At 35.9% G+C, this 20,268-nt stretch overlaps 2 protein-coding genes across 6 annotated transcripts; both read left to right on the top strand.

Annotated features, from left to right (window-relative positions):
- Nucleotides 1–2,140: 2,140 nt before the first annotated feature.
- LOC137739664 (phytoene synthase 2, chloroplastic) lies at nucleotides 2,141–6,129 on the top strand. 5 transcript variants are annotated; one of them, XM_068479322.1, is made up of 8 exons: nucleotides 2,141–2,569; nucleotides 2,755–2,869; nucleotides 2,955–3,532; nucleotides 3,670–3,720; nucleotides 4,380–4,552; nucleotides 4,872–5,107; nucleotides 5,463–5,655; nucleotides 5,813–6,129. In XM_068479322.1, the coding sequence occupies exons 3-8, from the start codon at nucleotides 3,088–3,090 to the stop codon at nucleotides 5,996–5,998; spliced, it is 1,284 nt and encodes a 427-aa protein (XP_068335423.1). In that variant the 5' UTR covers nucleotides 2,141–2,569; nucleotides 2,755–2,869; nucleotides 2,955–3,087; the 3' UTR covers nucleotides 5,999–6,129. The 5 variants fall into 5 exon arrangements, with proteins under 5 accessions (XP_068335423.1, XP_068335425.1, XP_068335421.1 ...); XM_068479324.1 differs by having other exon boundaries at nucleotides 2,745–2,869; nucleotides 2,996–3,532; XM_068479320.1 differs by having other exon boundaries at nucleotides 2,745–2,869.
- A 10,160-nt stretch (nucleotides 6,130–16,289) lies between these two features.
- Nucleotides 16,290–17,195, top strand: LOC137740775 (F-box/kelch-repeat protein At3g06240-like). Its single transcript, XM_068480582.1, has one exon. The coding sequence runs from the start codon at nucleotides 16,290–16,292 to the stop codon at nucleotides 17,193–17,195; it is 906 nt and encodes a 301-aa protein (XP_068336683.1).
- The last annotated feature ends 3,073 nt before the right edge of the window (nucleotides 17,196–20,268 follow it).

The raw sequence follows: 20,268 nt of genomic DNA, 5'->3' as shown, positions 1-20,268 counted from the left end.
CAAATAATAAACGACAATCACCCACCCAGATGACTTCACACCACAATGCTACAGTACGCCACACCGTCCCTCACACTTTCTCGCTTAATTTTTTTGAGGAATATTCTTTTTAGAGGTTTAATGAAAAGTTCACGTTACTGTTCATTTTAACGAAAAATCACATTTTTACACTAAAAGGTCAATCCTGGTACTATTCACTTTACTCTTTATTTTGTCGTTATTATTAAAACTCAAAGTTTTCAAATCATTTTCATTAGTTTTTATTATAATTAATGTATAGTCTTAGTTGCGTTGCACGCTTGATTAGAAATTTGTCACGTGTTCATGAATCGGTCCAATAGCCACTTTGCATGTGGCATCACTATTTACATGAGTCTTTCTTTTTTTTTTTTTCTTTTTTTTTTTTTTTTTTTTTTTTGGAAAATATTATGTGATGTTATCATTCACTTAGATTGTAACAAATATATTTATTTTAATTATACTTTAAAATAAATATATAAGTCATGGTAGTCTACTCAAATTATAAAATGTGAAACAAAAACACGGCACCACCATAGAAACACCTCGTGAAGGGTTTTTTTGTCAGAAATATCTCCTAGTTTTATAGCAAATTTTCAATGTACCTAAAATACAATTACGTAACGTGGTATTCTTCCATGTGGCTTATAAGATGTGAATTACAACGTGAAATGTATCAACTTAGTCGAACACTCATATTGACTCGTGAAATGTTATAATACCTAACTTGGATTCATTTACACACAACTTTTTCCTCTCCCCTAATCAAGTGAAAGGATTCAATTGCATGCTCAGCATTTGCCACGTGGACTATCCCACCCATCACCTTTCTCTTGTTTGGCATTTGATAAGGTTATCCTGCAGTGATTGGGCGGCTTTTCCGCGTTGTCATCCTTATTGGATTGCCATTTTCTTGCTTTCTGGATAAAGTCGGACTTTTACTCTCGGGTCTCTTGTCCGGGTACGGGTCCGGACCTTTCTATAAATCACCGACTTTTCAAAGTTATAAATTATTAATTTGGTCCACCTATTTGGAATATAAACAGTGTCATATGTGGCCGACATGCTATTTTTATACTTTAAAACAAAGGATTAGAATTCTCTCCTATTTTTTTTTCCATCCATTTCTCTCACACTTTTTATTTTATTTTTCTCTTTATATAAAAAAAAATTAATATAAGATATTGACGTGTTTTAACTGTGATCGTTGGGAAGGGGAGGGAAAAAAAGAGGAAAGAGAATCTTACTCCTAAAAAACAAAGCATGTCTCTAAATTGTGCTCATAACTTTGCATAGAAAACAAAGAAAACTAAAGAAAAGTCTAAAAAAACTTTAATTTTAATGAAAAATGACAAATAAAGGTGTAGTACCAGGAAAAGGTAAAAATGTAATTTTTCGTTAAAAGTGAACAGTATCGAAAGTATTTTGTTAAAACTCCCTAGAAACAAAACTTATGAAAGTAATATGTTAAATTTTTGAAATCACTAATTGCAATAACAATATATCATACAATATTGTTATTAAATGTGAAGAATTATAGAACTTAGAAATGGAGGAAGTAATGAGAATTCGATCGTTCATTTTTTTTAGGTGTTAGTAAATGTGAAGAATTCAGGTTTTTTATTTATTTTTTATTCTTTAAAAAGCATTAGTTGGTGGCTTTACGCGACAATTATTTTTTGAAGGCCACATGTATTTCAGCATACCCTCAATCAACATTGTATGATTCATCAACGCCAACAATTGAGTGTTGCAAAATAGATGTAGAGAACTCTTTAGTTGTTGCGAAGTATTTGATTATCGAGTATTTTGATTTATAGGTGTTAGTAAATGCGAAGAATTCATATATTAAAACATTCCATAGATACTTAAAAAAAAGTGCTACCATATCCACACATTTGTTTCATTAAACGGACTTATGTAAATGTTCATGATAAATGCCTATGAGGTAGTTGGAAAAATAAATCAAGCAGCGGAACTAGCAGCACTCTAAAAAAAATAAATTTCCAAGTCAACCCGAACTTGCAAACGGGTCGAGTTGAAATTGAAGGAAACTTTAAAGGGATGGAACATTTGCAGCATTTTATTTCATGCCCCCTCTCGTATGATAAAAGGTTGCAACTGGCATACCAAAAAAAAAAACCAAATCCAAAAAACCAAGATTTGAGGGAGTGAACAAGAAACAAATGAATCAGCAAAATCTCAGTTTTAGGGTTAAAAATATATAAACAAAAATTAGAAAACCAGAAGAAAAGACATTTTTGTAGGAAATTGGAAAACAGAGAAACAAGTCAAGAACCAAACGCATTGTAGTTGGAGAGAGAGAATCTAGAGAGAGAGAGAGTCTGGAAGAGTGGAGAGGTGAGGTGTCGGGTTATGGAGGAAAACGTCTTAATGGCCGTTGTTAGTTTGTATTTTTTAGGGGAAGATGGTGACGCTTTGAACTTGGTTTTTTGGAAGCTGCTGCTGCTGCCTTTTCTTTAAGTAGACAGTGGAAGTGGGTCTCTAAGCAAAAGCAGCAACCAACAAACCCAACAAACCCAACAAACAGGTAAAGAACCCATAGTTCTACTTCCCCTCCTTGATGCCACAAAAGTGGGCACATTTTTTGCTTACAAATATTTGTTTCAGGCATTCAGTGATTATTTGCTTGTCAAGTTGTCGACCATTTTAGTTTCAATTTATGTTGTTGTTGTTGTTGTTGTTAATGCTTTTTTATTTACAAGTGAAACAAAGATCGAGTTACAGGAGTTAAGTGGCGAAGTTTGAGTTTTAAGGGAGAAAGTGAGATTAAAATCGAGTTACAGGGATTCGGGAGCCTAATAAGAAAGCCTTTGTTTTTGTGTTTTGGGTGAGTGAGGAATCAAGTGGTTAGAGCTTGTTTGGCTGTTTTTTTTTTCTCCATTTTTGTGGGCTTATACCTTGCTTTCAAACAGGATGATGAAACTGAATGAAATGAGTTTTTGTGTGAATTAAGGTTTGAGAAACAAGTGTAAGACGACAAGACATATCTGGCTAGAGTTTGTTTGGTTGGTGGGCTGAGGTTGGTGTTTCCAAGTTGAAACAAACATGTCTGTGGCATTAGTTTGGGTTGTTTCCCCCAACACCGAGGTGTTCAAATTCTATGGGATTTTAGATTCATCGAGGTTTGTTTTGGGGAATCGAAGTTCGATTAGAGCAAAGATGGGTGGGAAACAGGATTGGAAATCTTGCTCTCTCAGCACAGATGTGAAGTATTCATCAGTAGGAGGGTCTGGTTTAGGGAGTGAAGCCAAATTTCCAGTTTTATTAAGCATGGTGGCCAACCCGCTTGGAGAATCAGCTGTCTCGTCGGAACAGAAGGTGTATGACGTGGTGCTGAAGCAGGCATCCTTGGTTAAGAAGCAGTTGAGGTCTAATGGATATCTTGATGTGAAGCCGGATATTATTCTTCCCGGGAATCTGAGCTTGTTGAGTAAAGCTTATGATCGATGTGGAGAAGTATGTGCAGAGTATGCCAAGACCTTTTACCTCGGTTGGTCCTCTCTTGCATAATTTTTATTTTGGCCGTTTAAAGGCATATTGGTTGAACTTTGCAGCTAAAGTAGTGGTCTGACTGCGATTACTAATCTTTTGGAGTTACCTAATTCTTTTTCGCTTTACACTTTTCAGGTACTCTCCTTATGACGCCCGAAAGAAGAAGGGCCATCTGGGCAATATATGGTGAGTGACTATAACCGTTATTCTGATACTGTGGACTGAATCCTAAATGAAGCGTTTATTCCTTTTGGTAGCACAATATATTCCATATATTTGGTAGATAGATTACCTTTACCAGAGAGCGAAACTGTGAGATCATAAAAGTCATACTTGTCCGCTGAATCTGTGTTTACGAAGAATGATTTGATTATCTTCAACTTGTCTGAATTCAAATTCAATATAAGGACAAGAGGTCTTGAAAATTCATCGTCTTCTAAATATTGAAGACCAGCCTTCACATGTCCTATCTGAATGATCCATGAAAACATGTAATGTTCTTCTTTTCTCCTTAAATGAATAATTTGCTTGCGACATGTGAACGCCTGCATTGCTACAAAAATTTCTTCTCAAACTTCGAAAACACCATGCACCACCATCGATGTGAAACGAAGTTAATGTACTTCCTGTCTGTGAGGAGAGAGGGACAGAAAAGAGGTTGAGAGGAGAAATGGGAGGAGTAGAAATTGTACTGCAGCATATGACAGAGGCGGTCAGGAGATTAGTCGTTTCTGTTCTTCTCAGATAATACATTTTCTATGAAACATATATTTGCCATGGATGCTTACTCTTCATTTCAGCACAAGTGACAAAACATATTGCCTTATGATCTCTTGCACATACAGTGTGGTGCAGGAGGACGGATGAGCTTGTTGATGGGCCTAATGCTTCACACATAACACCCACAGCTTTAGATAGGTGGGAATCGAGATTGGACGATCTGTTCCAAGGCCGTCCATTTGATATGCTCGATGCTGCTTTGTCAGATACGGTCACCAAATTTCCGGTTGACATTCAGGTTAGAATTACTGCTCAAAGATTATATAAAGTCAAAAGGCCTAAGTTTTTTGCTTTCATCTTTACAGACTTCGTTTTTGCATGTGTGATACAAATTTTGTCTTTTTATCTTTCTTCTTTTGAAACTGTATCTTGAAATGTGAAAAGGAACTAAGAAACATTTAAGTTTAATACATATCCATTTTCATCCACCGAAAAGTTCCCTTTCCAATTTGATTGATAGTTAAATCAAAACAACAGGAAAGCTTGTGAATTTAATTGAAAGCTTTGCTTTTTGATTAACTTCTGAGTTCTGACTCCACCTTGTGCTCTTTCTGTAGCCATTCAAAGATATGATAGAAGGAATGAGAATGGACCTCAGGAAGTCAAGATACCAAAACTTCGATGAACTATATCTTTACTGCTATTATGTTGCTGGAACTGTTGGATTAATGAGTGTTCCAGTTATGGGCATTTCAACTGAATCGCAAGCAACAACGGAGAGTGTATATAATGCTGCCTTGGCGTTAGGAATTGCGAATCAGCTAACAAACATACTCCGTGATGTTGGGGAGGAGTAAGCATACAACATTAACGATTTATAACTGAACATTTTAGTCATGTTAGCAACATTGTTGAAACAAAAATGCCCAAAGCTATAGAGTAAGCTGGTATATTCAATTGAAGATAGCTCTGACAAAGTCTGATACTTCAGCTGCTTGCTTTCGAAAGTCACATAAGACTGCAAGACACGATTCTCTAACTTTAGTTGAATTAGAGCGAGAGAAGAGACAGAGATGCAAATGGAATCTTATAACAGACTTCATTCTCTTACTCTCTCTTGATCTCTTACTCTCAATATTAGTAGTAGGAGCTCTCACTTTCATTAATGTTGTAGTTTGTATCCCACTGACAAACATTCTCTTGAGCAGTGCAAGGAGAGGAAGAATTTATTTACCCCAAGATGAGCTTGCAGAAGCAGGACTCTCCGATGCTGATATATATGCTGGAAAGGTCACAGACAAATGGAGGAGTTTCATGAAGGATCAAATAAAGAGGGCAAGGATGTTCTTCGATGAGGCAGAGAAGGGAGTGACAGAGTTGAGTGAAGCCAGCAGATGGCCGGTAAGCCTCACAAGTTTAGTAAATATGAAACAAAAACTGACAAAGATATTAGATCCTACTTGGTTCTAGTTAACCTTTCACGAAAAATTATTGTGTCTATCCGATCAACCGTCCAAGTTTTTCTAAAACATCTGATCAAAACATTCAACCGTTGCAGGTCTTGGCGTCGCTACTCCTATATCGCCAAATACTGGACGAGATAGAAGCTAACGATTACAACAACTTCACAAGAAGGGCTTATGTAAGCAAAGCTAAGAAACTACTTGCTTTGCCTATTGCATATACTAAATCGATAATTCGCCCCTCAAGAACCTCTCCAGAGCTTAGTAAATACAATCTTTGACAACAAAATGCTGGAGTTGCCTATATATGTATAGAGATTGAAAAGCAGAATCTGTATATTATAAATTGTATTGTTGCAGCCTGTATTTATAAAACTGAAGGGTTATATTTATTCCAGTTCAAAGCTATGCACCCGTTGATGTTTGGTGGTAAATTAACATCTTGATGACCCCTTCAAGGGGGGGAATTCTTGTTTTTGCCTAGAGGATCACGTCACGTGTATGCCCATACAATCAAGTGGATCTTTGTGAAAGTAGACCCGTGATGGACTAAGGACTCTCTTTGGTTGTGTGTTTGGGAGATTACGTGATCTTTTGCGTGACCACACAAATCTCTTCTATTATATCCATAGAAGCATAAAGATCCAAGTTGCCGTACGACCCATATTGACGTTAAAATAGTGAAGGGTGTGGGCAATGAGCATAAGACTTGTAACTTGTGCGGTTAAGAAGCTTTATTTTTTGCAAAGTAAGGTATGTATTTTAGTCCACCTATGCCACACTCGTCAAAAGATTAAAAAAAAAAAAAAAAAAAAAAAAAAAACCTAACCAAAAAGGAAGGATAAAAAAATAGTAAAATACCAACAAGGGAGAAAAATTGAATTAAAAGGGCCAATAAGGTGTGGGTGGGTAAATGGGAACTGTACCGTCTTAAAAGGTTGGAAGGGAAGTGCATGAACAACACAAACCCCGAAATGAAATTGAAGAACTAAAATATAAACACGCGCTAAAGAATCATAGAAACAAAAACTCAGAGAAAAACCCAACCCAGAGCAAAAACGAGACTCTAACTCCATAGCTAAATTAAGGTCGGATGTGGTTCAAATTTGTCTTTAGCGAAAATCGAATGTAAGACATTTAAATTACAACTGAAGAAAAATACTACTAAATTGTAGTACTAAGCAGTTGTTATTGCTCAATGTCGATCTTTCATCAATTGGATGCTCCAAAAGCTTTTACTCATGGAGATAATAGCTTTTACAAGTGATACATGTTACCTCCACTTGAAAGGTCATCAGAACAATATCCCTTCTATGGTTTGAAGTAGGCTTCTCAAAATTAATTTCCCAAAGCCATTCACGATACGAATTATTTCATCTAACCCAAAATCCGACACCTCATTTTTTTACCCGACAATGTTATTTTGTTAGGTTTTTGGTTCATGTTGGACAATATTTATTTTGACAGACATTGCTAATATTACCGAAAACTTTAAGCTTATAATTCTTTCTTTTTTTTTTTAATTTGTTTTTAATTTTATTTTTGTTAATATTCTAAACGATATGTCTACTCTAAATACTTCAGTAAGGAGAGGGAGAGGGAAATAGTTGGAACTTCGGACATAGTAAAGTTAAGAGAAAGACCGTATACACTAAGATAATTTACAAATTGCTAAGCTTACAAATATTACACTTAGTACTATAGTTTAATGGTATTCCTCTTCACATGTAAATGAGAGGTCTTAGGTTCAATTCTCGTCAAAGGTGGATTTGAACAACATTATTGTTAGCTCATTATGAGGTGAAGCCTAACCCCTCTCACTTAGTGTAAATAATATCGTTTGTTTAAAAAAAAAAAAAATATTACACCTAACAGTATCACATATATATCGTTTTTTTTTTTTTTGGGTTAACACTATCGCATATATTTTCAAAGTTGGATGATGGTTACATAAGGATTTTGTATTGTTTATAAAGAAAAATGGATTTTGTACTTTGCTTAATTACTGCTACCTTTTCTTTGGTTGTTTGAATTTGTTCCCTTTTTGATTGGAACTTTGCGTATTGATTTTGTTCCTCTCCACGTCGCATCATCTCTTACTTTGGGTTTTTGCCTTTCCTCTCTTTAATGAAGTTCGAATAAGCCCTCATTGTGAAGGTGTATATCAGTCACCAACATAAACTCACGGGACGATTTTGAAGTACAATTATGGTTAATTAGTGATTTTAATATCCCTTTTAGCCTCACACACTCCTATATAAGAGCGCAATAAAAAAAAAAAAGAAAAAAAGAAAAGTATTCGATTTGGAGTATAGATTGCTATAAAATGGAATGCATAAATTGCAAGACAAAAATAGTCATAAGTACTATTTCTTTTAGTGTATCAGCAGGAAATTTCATTTTTATTAAAATATTCGAGTCGATTGCATAGCACCAAACCAAACGTACATTTTGCTAAAGGTTCGCAATAGTCTACAAAGATATGCATGCATGTATAATGTAACTCAGGACCAAAGTCAAAATTAGACTTCAGCTGAGTAAAATTAGACTCTCAGTATAGACACCAACATAGGCTAAGTACTCGCAATTCAACCCCATTTCAGTAGCCCTAATTTGGATAGACTCGGGATCAAATAAAACCAATTTCTGGGTGATCTGGATTGTCGCCTTTTATAGCCAAATGAAGTCTTCCATTTGCTTCCATCTCTAATGGCCATGCTAGTTTAGAGTATGGAAAAATAATTGTCTGCATCATTTTCCAAGTATCCACTTCCAATACGCTTATGTCACAGTACAAGCCAAGCATATCTGTTCTTACTTGGAACAAGGAGATTGAGTTCTCAACCGCTTGAATGCCGACGTCAGTGGACACTTCGACCGTTGTCTCAGGAAGCAAAATCTTTTGAAAAACCTCGCTGCCAAGATCAAAAGTAAGGATGGAAGGGCTATGTTGAGATGGCTCCTGTTCGGGCGAAGATTTCTTTGGAGAAGGATCCTCAGACCTCAGTACAGCTCCCCAAGGGATTGGCACTATGGATGTGTAGTCAGGCTCTTGGTTGTTGAAGTGCTACAAGAAGAGGACAAAGTTAGTTCTGAAAGGTGCCTTTGTGGGGCCTTAGGTGTAGGCCTTGAGGCTCGCAATCAAAACTAACTGAGAGCTAGGCATGCCACTGCTATCTCAGTATAGCAGATGTAGAACAAGAGTGTTTTAAGTCGATTACTTGCGCCCCAAGTTACTCGGACTTCTTGTTATCAAAAAATTGTCGTGGATGGGTTAAGTCCACATTAAATTCTTTTTCTTGCCTTGCGAACAAGGACTTTTAGTTCGTAGTCTTGTATGTTCGAATGAAGGGAGTCCAGATCCCCTTAAGTCATTTGCTTGGTTCTTGATTGATTTTAATGATAACATATCCATTAATCTAACCAGATCCAAATGCAAATAAGACTCTTAAAGTAGGAAAACAGGTGGATATGACTTGAATACATACTAAAGAAGGCATTAAGTAATAGATCTACAAATTTAGAAAACAAACAAAGAGCTTCGGGCAAGATTTCACCTTGTCTGTCAAGGTTAAACCTCTTGCAATCACTTCTCTTTGAATTAACAGGGGTTTATATGCTAAAAAGGGATGGATGGTAAACAAGTTTATACAAGGGAATCGATATTACACCACTGAGGGAGATAACAGAGCTTTTAAACTAGACAAGAGATAGCTTGTCGCTAAAAAAAACTGAATTTGGATTGATTTCAGCTTTTGAATGCAAATCTGGCTTGAGAGCAGAGTTTGTATGTTTGTTTGTTTGATTGGTTGAGTGTCGTTGTCTCTGGGGCCTCTTCCTCCTATTATAGGCAAATTAGTCCTATTGCTGTAACTTTGTTCTTGCCCGAAAGCACTTGGAGGGTAGTGAGTCATCAACTTTTTACTTGGAATGCCACTAGAAAGTATTCTTTGGCTGGTAGTAGGTTAGTCTTCATCCATTGTCACTTCAATAGTAAGCACGTGGCTTGCATTTTGGCTGAGAAGGCCTCAATTTGCCTCTGGGCTTGATACTAGGCTTCAGGCAAGTCCTCTTTAATTTGGCACCCCTGTGCTTTCCTTCATCTAAGTCCAATGTTCAAATATTAACCTAAATAGCTCCTTTGTGATCCAATAGACAACTCTGTTCAGGAAAACGCACACAGATTGCAAAGTTTTGACATCATTTGAAACAGCAGACACCGCGATAATTGTCCTCCAACGATTCAGTCTAAGATTGTAAACCTCAATCCCAAAGATAATTTTGTTGCATAGAAACCTCGCAACCCTCACAACCCTGTAGTCGTCAACCTCACCATGAAACCCAAACCCTAGATGAACGAAAACAGTTGTATGTTGAAGGCTATTGGGAAGTCTTTTCAATTTTCTGATTGATGGGTTCCAAAGATATACCGGATTCAAGATGTAGAAGCATACCTGATTCAATTATTCCAATATTTGAACCCAAACAAATGCGTGAATCAAAGATCCCTAAAACCATTCCTTAGCTTCATGTGGAATTTGCCGCAAATCAAAGAGAATGGTCGTCTTTTGTATAGCGTTTTTGTTCTCAGAGCCGAAAGGGTTTGTTGTTCCAATGGTGATGGTGGTTTCGGCTGCATCTAGAGTTTTTTTTTTTTATTTTATTATATAGAGTTTCAGTTCTTAGGGTTTTCTTTTCTTTATATACCCTGGGAGTGCAGTAGCTAGCTGCTGTTTTTTACTTGCTTCTTCCACTGTGTCCGTATTAATTTGTAATTTAAAAAAAAAGAAAAATTATTACCATTATAGAGGTAAAAAACTAATATTTCTTTTAGTGAAAAGCTCCATGTCAGAGCGCAGTGTAAGAGAAAAATGTTGAAGTGTCCTATGGAGACAAATCTGTGAAAGGAGGAGATTTCTTTGGTGGGGTAAGAGTTCTAAAAGTAAGCATTTAAAGAGAAGGGAATGGTGAAATTATAAAATAGTTGTTTAATGTTTTTCGATTTTTCTTTTTTGTGAATGATATTAACGGGAAGGAGATTTAAACTTAGAACCTAAACAATTTAAAAATGCCTGCTAAAAAGCTAAACCAACGGGCTCTTAATTTTTCATAATTATGACAATTTTTGAAAATCAATTTTAGAAAACATTACAAAACATGCAAGTACGTGAATCAGGATGGCAAAATAGCGTGTTGATGGTGATGGTGAGTCATGTGTAAATATTTTTAGTTTTTAGTTTTCATTATTTTTTAATATTTGAGAAAAATTATAGAGTGCTACATATAATGGAGTGTCGTTGTTGTTATTCAAGGTTTGATTGTTCGTCAACTAAATATTCAAACGCTTTTTACTCATGAAGATCTGAATGAAGAACACATGTTACCTTTACTTAGTTACAACAGTTTTTTAAAGCTCTCAAACTTGCAAAATGATTCTCATGAACCAAACAACTATTGGAATTTTTTTGTAACATGTGGGTATGGTTAAGATGAAGGATGAAATATTGCTTCAAAGCACGTAGTAACTACACTATCTTTCAGACTTTATTCGGCTCCACATCTAATGTTTCTCAAAGTCTAATTTATCAGACTTTATTCGACTCCACATCTAATATTTCAGACTTTATTCGGCTCCACAATGAAACCCAGCCTTACACTTATTGTTTCTCAAAGTTTTGCACATTCTTAAGACAAGCCCCAAACTCACAGAGATTATAGGAAACACTCAAGTTTATACCAAGAACAAAATTTGCATAGAATTATCCTTAGTACTCTAGTTTTTCAATGACAAGGTGGACGTATTAGAAGGCTAATATTTCTAATACTTGTTGGGGATTTTGTAGTGTATTTACTCTTATTTTCTTTTAGAATTTGTCCTCTATTTATAGTGACATGCCCCAACCTCGATATCCTCACATACCAGGGTAGGCACGTGCTGACCGACATTTGAGGGTGACGGCCATTTTAAACATGCATGCAAATAAAGAATAAGTAATTAGAACGATTATGCCAAAGGATGAACGTGTTCAGAGCATACACTTACTAAAAATAATATGGAAGAAGTACTAGAAAAATATACGAACAAGGGAATGATACCTATACTGACGAGACTCAAGGATACCTATGCTATAGAGTCTTGACGCCGGGATCGATGCCTCAATTCTAACTCCTGAGGGGGCGCAAAACAGAAAAAGTGAGTGGACCTCTTTATAACTTATATATATTTTTTTATAAAATATTGGCCTAGCATGCACTGCATATTTTATGAATGGAGCATGATTTATAATATGTTTTATGGATTTTCATACTTATGATTTATTTAGATTTCTTTTACGGAATAATTATGATTTATCGGATTTTTATAATACGTACTAAAGGTTATGAATCATTGGATTTTTGGTTGTGAAATTTTATGGATTCACGTAGATGTTTGTTATAGAATTATGATTATCGTTTATCATGGATTTATGAGACGAGGTTTGAGCTTTTGAGCTCTAATGTTTGATACGAGAGTTTAAAATACAACATTCACATAGAAGAAGCTAAACATGAGATAGAGGAGATGGATGTATGCTATTTTATACAGCTTCACCTTTGGGTGATAGAGAGGTTATTCAGCTTCACCTTCAGGTGATGGACAGGTACTGCCTTCAGGCGACTATGATACCCCTAGTAGAGTACTTCACGGATACGATTTACAGATGTTTTACGAATGTTTTACATGGCATGCTAGGGTTTTTATAAAACCTATATGTAGTATTATATATGTGTTTTCAAAACAGGGGGTTAGTATGTTCTGAAATAAATTGGTTTTTCGTATTATTAGTATTATTATAAACTTTGGTCCACTCACCTTTTTGGTTTTTGCACCCCCTCAGGACATAGCGACGAAGAGTACAACCCGAGCTTCGAGGCGTTTCCCTACTAGTGACTTGCCTCCCTCCATTTGAGTATGACTTCCTTTTATGATCATTTTTCACTTGATGCCTTACTTTCTCTCGCATTTTCATGTTGTGGTATGCTCTGGACATATTCGTACATATTTATTCAGATTTGTGAACATTGGATACTTGGTTTCTTTCGTGTTTAGGTTGGATTTCAATTACTTCTATTTTAGTTTGTGTTGCATCTTCCATATGAATGTTAGTTCTGGCATATTTTTGAATTGATTGTCCCTTGATTCGCTCATAGTTTCACACTCATGGCTTTAGTCATCCTTGGGTGGCGGCCAACACATGCCATCTAGGTGCCATTTGGATATTTGGGTTGGGATGTGTCATATAGAGGTACCATAAGTGTGTCATTATGAAATGGTTAAACAATCATTCAAAGGCTCATATTACTTGGTTTGTAATCAAGAGGCACCACTTCAAAGTTTCATATTACTTGGTTACACAATCATTCAAAGGCTCACATTACTTTGGTTTGAAATCAAGAGGCATCACTTCAAAGGCCCATACTACTTGGTTGAAAAATCATACAAAGACTCATATTACGAAGTGTGGCTCTAATCTATGCCACCAAATTCCAACATAATTTGCATTCTGAAGATATATCTCACCTTTTTCGTTAATGTTCTTTAATTTGCTTCATTTTTAGGGAACGGTCTTACTAATATTGGAATTACAAAACCACCTAATGATATAAATTTGGTTTCTTGGATCATGTAAATTTGGAAATGTTTTACAGTCTGTTGAAAAATATGGGTTTTTTTTTGTAATAAAGTAATATCCACAAATTAATAACCTAATTGAACCGTCAAATTGAACAAATTGGGTGCTATCGTATATGTAGTTTTGTTCAATTAAACTTGCGAGTTGAAGATAAGCAGACTCAAACTGCTGACATCCACCACAGGATAAATTACCACTTCTCAGGCCCCATGCTTTTGTTCTACACATTAAGAAAAATTTATTTGATTACTGGCAAGCAAATAAAATCACTCTTAAAAATTGGTCATGCTGTTGTAGGTAATTTGTTGGAAATTGTCTTGGACAAACTAATCTTGTATTTCTCACTGGGGCAGTTCGACTTCAGGTGAAATATGTCGCTCTGGAAGGGGACTCTTAAATCTTAGTCCAAAATCTGCAGAGACAAGTGCAAATTTTATGGCAAATTCAGTCTCTTATACAAGACATATGAAATCTTTCAAGACAAATACATGGCTTAGCTAATTTAGGTCATGTATTTGATATGTACGGTTTAAAGATCCGTAGAGAACTTCTTTGTAATGTTTTTCCTTTTTAAAAAGAATTAAAATAATCTATAGCCTAAAAAAGGCAATTAAAAGTCCAAACAGCGTGAACCAGTTCAAACTCATTACCTTAAAAATCAAGGAGATCGAGAATTCACAGAGAGAGAACATGTATTTTTAGAGAGAGAAATCGCAAGTTCTGTAATGCACAAATAGTACACAAATGAGTATTTATACAAAATTATTGTTTTTACCATCTATTTATCCCATCTCTACCTCTATAAAGAGATGACACAAACATATGGTAAGTAAAACACTACTCGTCTCTATAGGTTTGTATGGTAGCTTAACAATTAAGCAGATCCCTACCAACTATAGGCCCTGTTTGGTATAGTCTTTGCAATAGAAAAATGTTTAGTAAAGCTAAAATATCTTGTTTATTAAAAGCAGTGGTCTTTAGATAGCACCGTTTAAAAGCAGCATGTAGATTGCTTTTAACAACTGTTTTAATAAAAACTGGAGTTAATTAAGCCCTTAGGGAACCTTTTCAATTCCTAGAATACCTTCATTAGTTTTATAAATTACATTATTCTATCCTTTACACGTACATTTTAGCCCTCGGAGAATACAGTGACCACCAGTACCAACCACTATAAACACTAACCTTATACCACCATTGTTGCCACCACCACCACAACAACCGTAACTACCACCACTACAATCACAATCACCACCAAAACCACAACCACAACCACCATCACCAACATTGCCACCACCATTGTTGCCGACACTGCCATCACCACCACTATAACTACAATCATAACCACAAATGCCACCACCGTCGCCTCTATCACCATATTTACCTCTACGCCCAACCATCACACCCCATTAATGGCACTACCACCATACCCCCACCATAAATGCTACCATTGTCACCATTGTCATTGCCACCACCCCCACTACAACTTTCATATTTGTCATTATATACAATTATATCACTTTCACATTAAAAATATATCAAATGCTTTTACTATGCTTTTCATAATCACAACACTTTTAAAAATATAGTTTACCAAATGCTAATCTTTTCTATTTTACATTTAATTATTCTTAAAACACAACAAAAATAGTTTTTTCTTAAAAAGCATGTCAATATCAAACTGACCCATATATAAGCTGACATGGCCAACTAAACTAATCCAAAGATGACACCCATACAGCTATTACAAATCGGTCCAATTCGTTGGTATTCAAACCAAAATAACGCTAGAAAAATTAATTTTTCAAAACCAAATTTTGTAAACAATATGACGTGATTGTTGATGCTTAGATTATTAATAAGTGTTGATTAACGTGCTTATTTTTTATTAGTGACATATTACATATTTTACAAATTTGATCTAAAAAATTGGTCACCTAGCACTACTCATTCAGACAATCTCCATCTTCTTCAAAACTATAAATAAAGACGAGAAAAACATGAAGATATGAACAAAAATGGCAGCAGCGGCAGAGACAAAGAAAATCAGAGCAGCAATAGCTTTTCACGAAGAGACATTTATTTAGATTGATCTTTTTTGGAATTCTCCCAATACTTGGGACAACTCCTACGACCATAGGGCAACAACATAACAACTGATCTGAGCCGTACATGTGGCAGAACATCTCATGATCCAAAATATTGCAAATTACATAAACGAACTTCAAACTTGACAGCAAAAATAGAAGCAGAGTATTAACTTTTAACACGATTCAGCAACCAAGGCAAGCTGACAACCGATACAAAATCAAAGGAAAAAGACCCCGCCCGAACGAAAAGGCAAACAAAGGTTGAATGTGAAGGAAGCCACCAAGGGAAGACGGTGAAGCCGATCAGCTCCTGAAAACCAAGAAGTGGGGTTCGGGGTTCTTTCAGTCTGGGCGCGGATTCGATCATTCAGTGTCTCTTGGATGCCCGCATTTGCATGATTGATCAACAAGTAACAGTTAGGGTTTCGAATTGAAACTCCGTAGGCATACTTGAGGTATGATATACTTCTCGGGCATTTATCTGATTACTTTGTTCGACTGGATCATCCAAGAACTGTTGCGTCTTTCATGAGCTTTTCTTGATTTGGGTTTCTCGTAATGGTGCATGGAATTTTCGTTCCAAAATGCTTTGTATGTTCTGGTAATTAGGCCTTTTGTTTAGCTTCATCATGTTTGTCCTTAAGTATGAAAGAAGACGAAGAAAAAAACATATTCCGGAAGAAATCTTGTTTAAAATCCTTGCAAGATTACCTGTGAAATCTCTTTTACGGTTCAAATGTGTCTGCAAATCTTGGAACGTTTTAATTAGCAGCCCTGACTTCAAAACCGCCCATCTTGGAAAAAATATAATGCGAGATTCATACGATTATCTTCTTCTCCGCACTGCAAATTATCGCTTTTCGCTCTGCTGTCGGGATACAGTTGCTAAGTGTTTGGATTTAGAGCTTCCGGAGCAGGAGAATATAAGTTTACGCATTAATGGTTCTTGCAATGGATTGCTTTGCCTCTCTAATCATGTAGGTCGGTGTTTGAGGAATCCTATATATCTATGGAACCCATCAATCAGAAAATTCAAGAGGCTACCGAAAGGCCTTATTCAGCACACAATCCGTTTCGATGCAACTGGATTTGGGTTTCACAGTGGGGAAAATGACTATAAGGTTGTGAGGATTGTGAGCTTTCTGGGGAAGAAATGTATCTTCGAAGTTGAGGTTTACAGCGTTAGATTGGATGCCTGGAAAAGAATTAGCGCAGTTCCTCCTCTTTCACCTAATGTCTCGTCTTTCAACACTAACTCATTTGCATACATTGATGGTGTTGTGTACTGGATTGTATTGGACCATTCTCAGCAGTGCACTTCCATCCTTTCTTTTGATTTCGTCGGTGAGGTTTTTCAAAAGATTGTGCTTCCTGATAAGATGGGCAAAGGCATAGAGTTTTTTCACACCAGTATTGGCGTGTTTGAGAAATTAGTTTCTATGTTCCATTACAGACAAGATGGGAAGGATTACTACTGTGACATATGGGTTCTGGAAATGGAGACTTGGAAAACGATCCGCACGATTGTTCTTCCAGAACGTGGATGGATAACGTGGCCATTGGGTTTTAGAGCAACTGGTGGAGTTCATATTGCTATGCTAAATGGAGATTTCGTTTTGTATAATCCAGAACCACGCCAAGTCAAACCCCTTGGAATTAAACTTCATGACGGGTACGTCGGTTCTTATAGTGAGAGTCTGATTCTTGTCGATTGAATTCTTATTTCTGTGTCGTGAATTCTGTTTTCGGGTGTTGTAAGTCGTAATGTGCCTTCGGAAGAATATGTTTTAACACTCTTTTCTCGCAGACTCTGTCTTTGTTGTGATGTAATCCAGGATTAGAGTGTCCAACTGATGGGTCCTTTCCATGGTAGTCTAACTTTTACTCGTCTAATTGTGAGTTTGCAATGGAAACTTGAAGCAATAAAATACAGTGTATAACGAACTGTTCCTTGTAAGAGTAAGTGGGAGTCAGTACTGTGACATATATATGGGTTGTGGAAGCGCCAATGATCTGTAGCATGATCGTTGGGGATTAGAAAAAATGACATTCCGTTGGGTTTTTAGTGCACGGTGGACAATATTTATTTTTGTGAGCTATTATTAGAAAATTTCATTTTTTTTTTTTAAAACAGGTCCAATAACTATTATCTTTTTGTTAAGTTTTTAATAACATTGAAAATTTTAAAGTATGTAATATACTAAATCATAAGATTTAATCCCATCAACTATGTTGTATTCCGTCTTTTTACTTATTTAATATACCTATATCATAAAAAAAAATCAACAATTTACCTATATTACAGATAAATCATTTTTAGCTACCTATATTATAGATATTTTTTGCTTGTAATATACCTTTTCAAAATTAGTTGTATTCAGTTCTATCTTAAATATGTTTCACTTGAAATTTTTTATAGTATTCTTATGATATAGGTATTTTAAAATTGGACTCAATTTAAAATATAGGTTGAATTTAAACCTAAATCTAACATTGCTAATAGTATTGAAAACTTTAAGCTTATAACTTTTTATTATTATTATATACGGTAGAGCAGATGAGGAAGAACAGAGATGGTTTGAACTTCAGATATAGTGAGATTAAAGTATCACGCTTATGTCTTTTTATTTAATTTTTTTTTCGTTTTGGAAATTGTGTATTGACTTTGTTGCATCATCTCTTGCTTTTGGGGTTTTGCCTGAACATTTCTCTTTAATGAAGTTCGAACTTTCTTTGGATTGCTTACATTGTGAATGTGTATTTCAGTCACCAACATAAACTCACGATTTTGAAGTTAAACTATGGTTTGTAATTTTAAATTATTACTTCTTTTAGCCCCATAAACTCCCGATTGAAAAAAAGAAAAAGAAAATATTCGATGTGTGGTGTAGATTGCTAAAAATGGAACGCGTAAATAGTAATATAAAAATAATCATAAGTATTATTTTTTTGTCATTAATGCAAAGTATCATTATGACCAAAAAACATTACTAAGTAATATTAATGGGAACTGGATCCCCTTCTGAGCATAGGGACCGAAGCCAGCTGAGCAGCCCATCTAGGCCTTTGAAATTTGTTTCAACGGCTACAAACACAGAATCCCTCTAAAAGTTATAATAATTACAGCCGTTGGATCAAATTTCTAGAGTCCGGATGGGCTGCTCAAGAGGCTCCGGTCCCCATGCTCAAGAGGGGATCCGATTCCATATTAATGTATCAACAAGACAATATTCATTTTTTATTAAAACATGTTACTCGTGATTACACAACACCAAACCAAATCTAAATTTTGCTAATGAAGCGTTCAAGATAGTCTACCAAACATATGCATGCGTACATAATGTGACTTGGAACCAAAGTCAAAATTAGACTTCAGTTGAGTAAAATTAGGCTCTCAGTTTAGACATCAGCGTAGGCTAAGTACTCGCAATTCAACCCGATTCCAGTAACCCTAATTTCGATAGACTTGGGATCAAATAAAGCCAATTCTGGGTGTATGATCTAGATTGTCGCCTTTTATAGCCAAATGAATGGCTGGTTTGGTATTGCTGTGATTTGAAAAAAAATCACTTATGTTGTGTTGTGAGAATAAGCAGCTGTGAAATAAAGTAGCAGAGTATTTGGTAAACTTTTTTGTAAAAGTGCTTTTAAAAAAAAAAAAAAAAAGCAGTATTATAGTGTTTGATAAACTTTTATGTAAAACAGATGTGAAAAAAAACCGGTTTTTCAAAGCTGGGTTTTGCAGCTTCTTGTTTTTGGCTTTTTTCACCTAAAATTGTGAAAAAAAATTGAAGCTAAATGTTTACCAAACACAAAAACAGCTTCCAGCTTTTTTTTATACCATCTTTTTTCAGAATCACCTCAGTACCAAACCAGGCCGAAGTCTGCCATCTGCTTCCATCCCTAATGGCCATGCTAATTTAGAGTATGGAAAAATAATTGTCTGCATCATTTTCCAAGTATTCACTTCCAACACGCTTATGTCACAGTACAAGCCAAGCAGTCTGTCTGTTCTTACTTAGAACAAGGAGATTGAGTTCTCAACCACTTGAATACCGACGTCAGTGGGCACTTCGACCGTTGTCTCAGGAAGCAGAATCTTTTGAAAAACCTCGCTGCCGAGATCAAAAGTAAGGATGGAAGGGCTATGTTTATGGCTCCTTTGTGATCCAATAGACAACTCCGTTCAGGAAAACGCACGCAAACTGCAAAAAATTGACATCATTTGAAACAGGAGGCAGCGCGGTAATTGTCCTCCAACAATTCAGTCTAAGATTGTAAACCTCAATCCCAAAGATACTTTTGTTGCATAGAAACCTCGAAACCCTCACAACCCTATAGTCATCAACCTCACCATGAAACCCAAACCCTAGATGAACGAAAACAGTTGTATGTTGAAGGCTATATTGATGGGTTCCATTGATATACCGGACTCTCCAAGGTCATAAATGCAGAATTAGAGATGCAAACCAATCCATTACACGAACCGTGAACGACGAAACCAAAATCATGACCAGGAAGCTCTAAATCCAAACGCTTGGAAAATGTTTCAGCATCAAAGAGTGACAAGCAATTGCTCATGTCAGTGTGGATGAGTAGATGATCACAAGAATTTTGCACGACATTCGTTTTAAGATGGGCTTTTATGAAACTAGGGCTAATAATTAAATTGTTCCAAGATCTGTAAACGCATCTGAACCGCAAAAGAGATTTCACGGGTAATCTTGCAAGGATGTCAAACAAGATTTCTTCCGTTAATAAACTGGATCTCATCAACAAAGGTTGAGC

Source organism: Pyrus communis, chromosome 7, assembly GCF_963583255.1.
Source record: "Pyrus communis chromosome 7, drPyrComm1.1, whole genome shotgun sequence".
NCBI classification, from domain to species: domain Eukaryota; kingdom Viridiplantae; phylum Streptophyta; class Magnoliopsida; order Rosales; family Rosaceae; genus Pyrus; species Pyrus communis.
Note: the sequence above shows the minus strand (reverse complement) of the source record. Positions and strands in the feature narration are given on the sequence as shown.

Bases quoted from the DNA above. Each gene is read 5' to 3' on its own strand.
- LOC137739664 (XM_068479323.1), top strand. From the start codon at position 3,088: ATGTCTGTGGCATTAGTTTGGGTTGTTTCCCCCAACACCGAGGTGTTC. The intron at 4,553-4,871 runs GTTAGAATTACT...CTCTTTCTGTAG, and splicing joins AATTTCCGGTTGACATTCAG to CCATTCAAAGATATGATAGA. The intron at 5,656-5,812 runs GTAAGCCTCACA...CAACCGTTGCAG, and splicing joins GTGAAGCCAGCAGATGGCCG to GTCTTGGCGTCGCTACTCCT.
- LOC137740775 (XM_068480582.1), top strand. From the start codon at position 16,290: ATGCGAGATTCATACGATTATCTTCTTCTCCGCACTGCAAATTATCGC.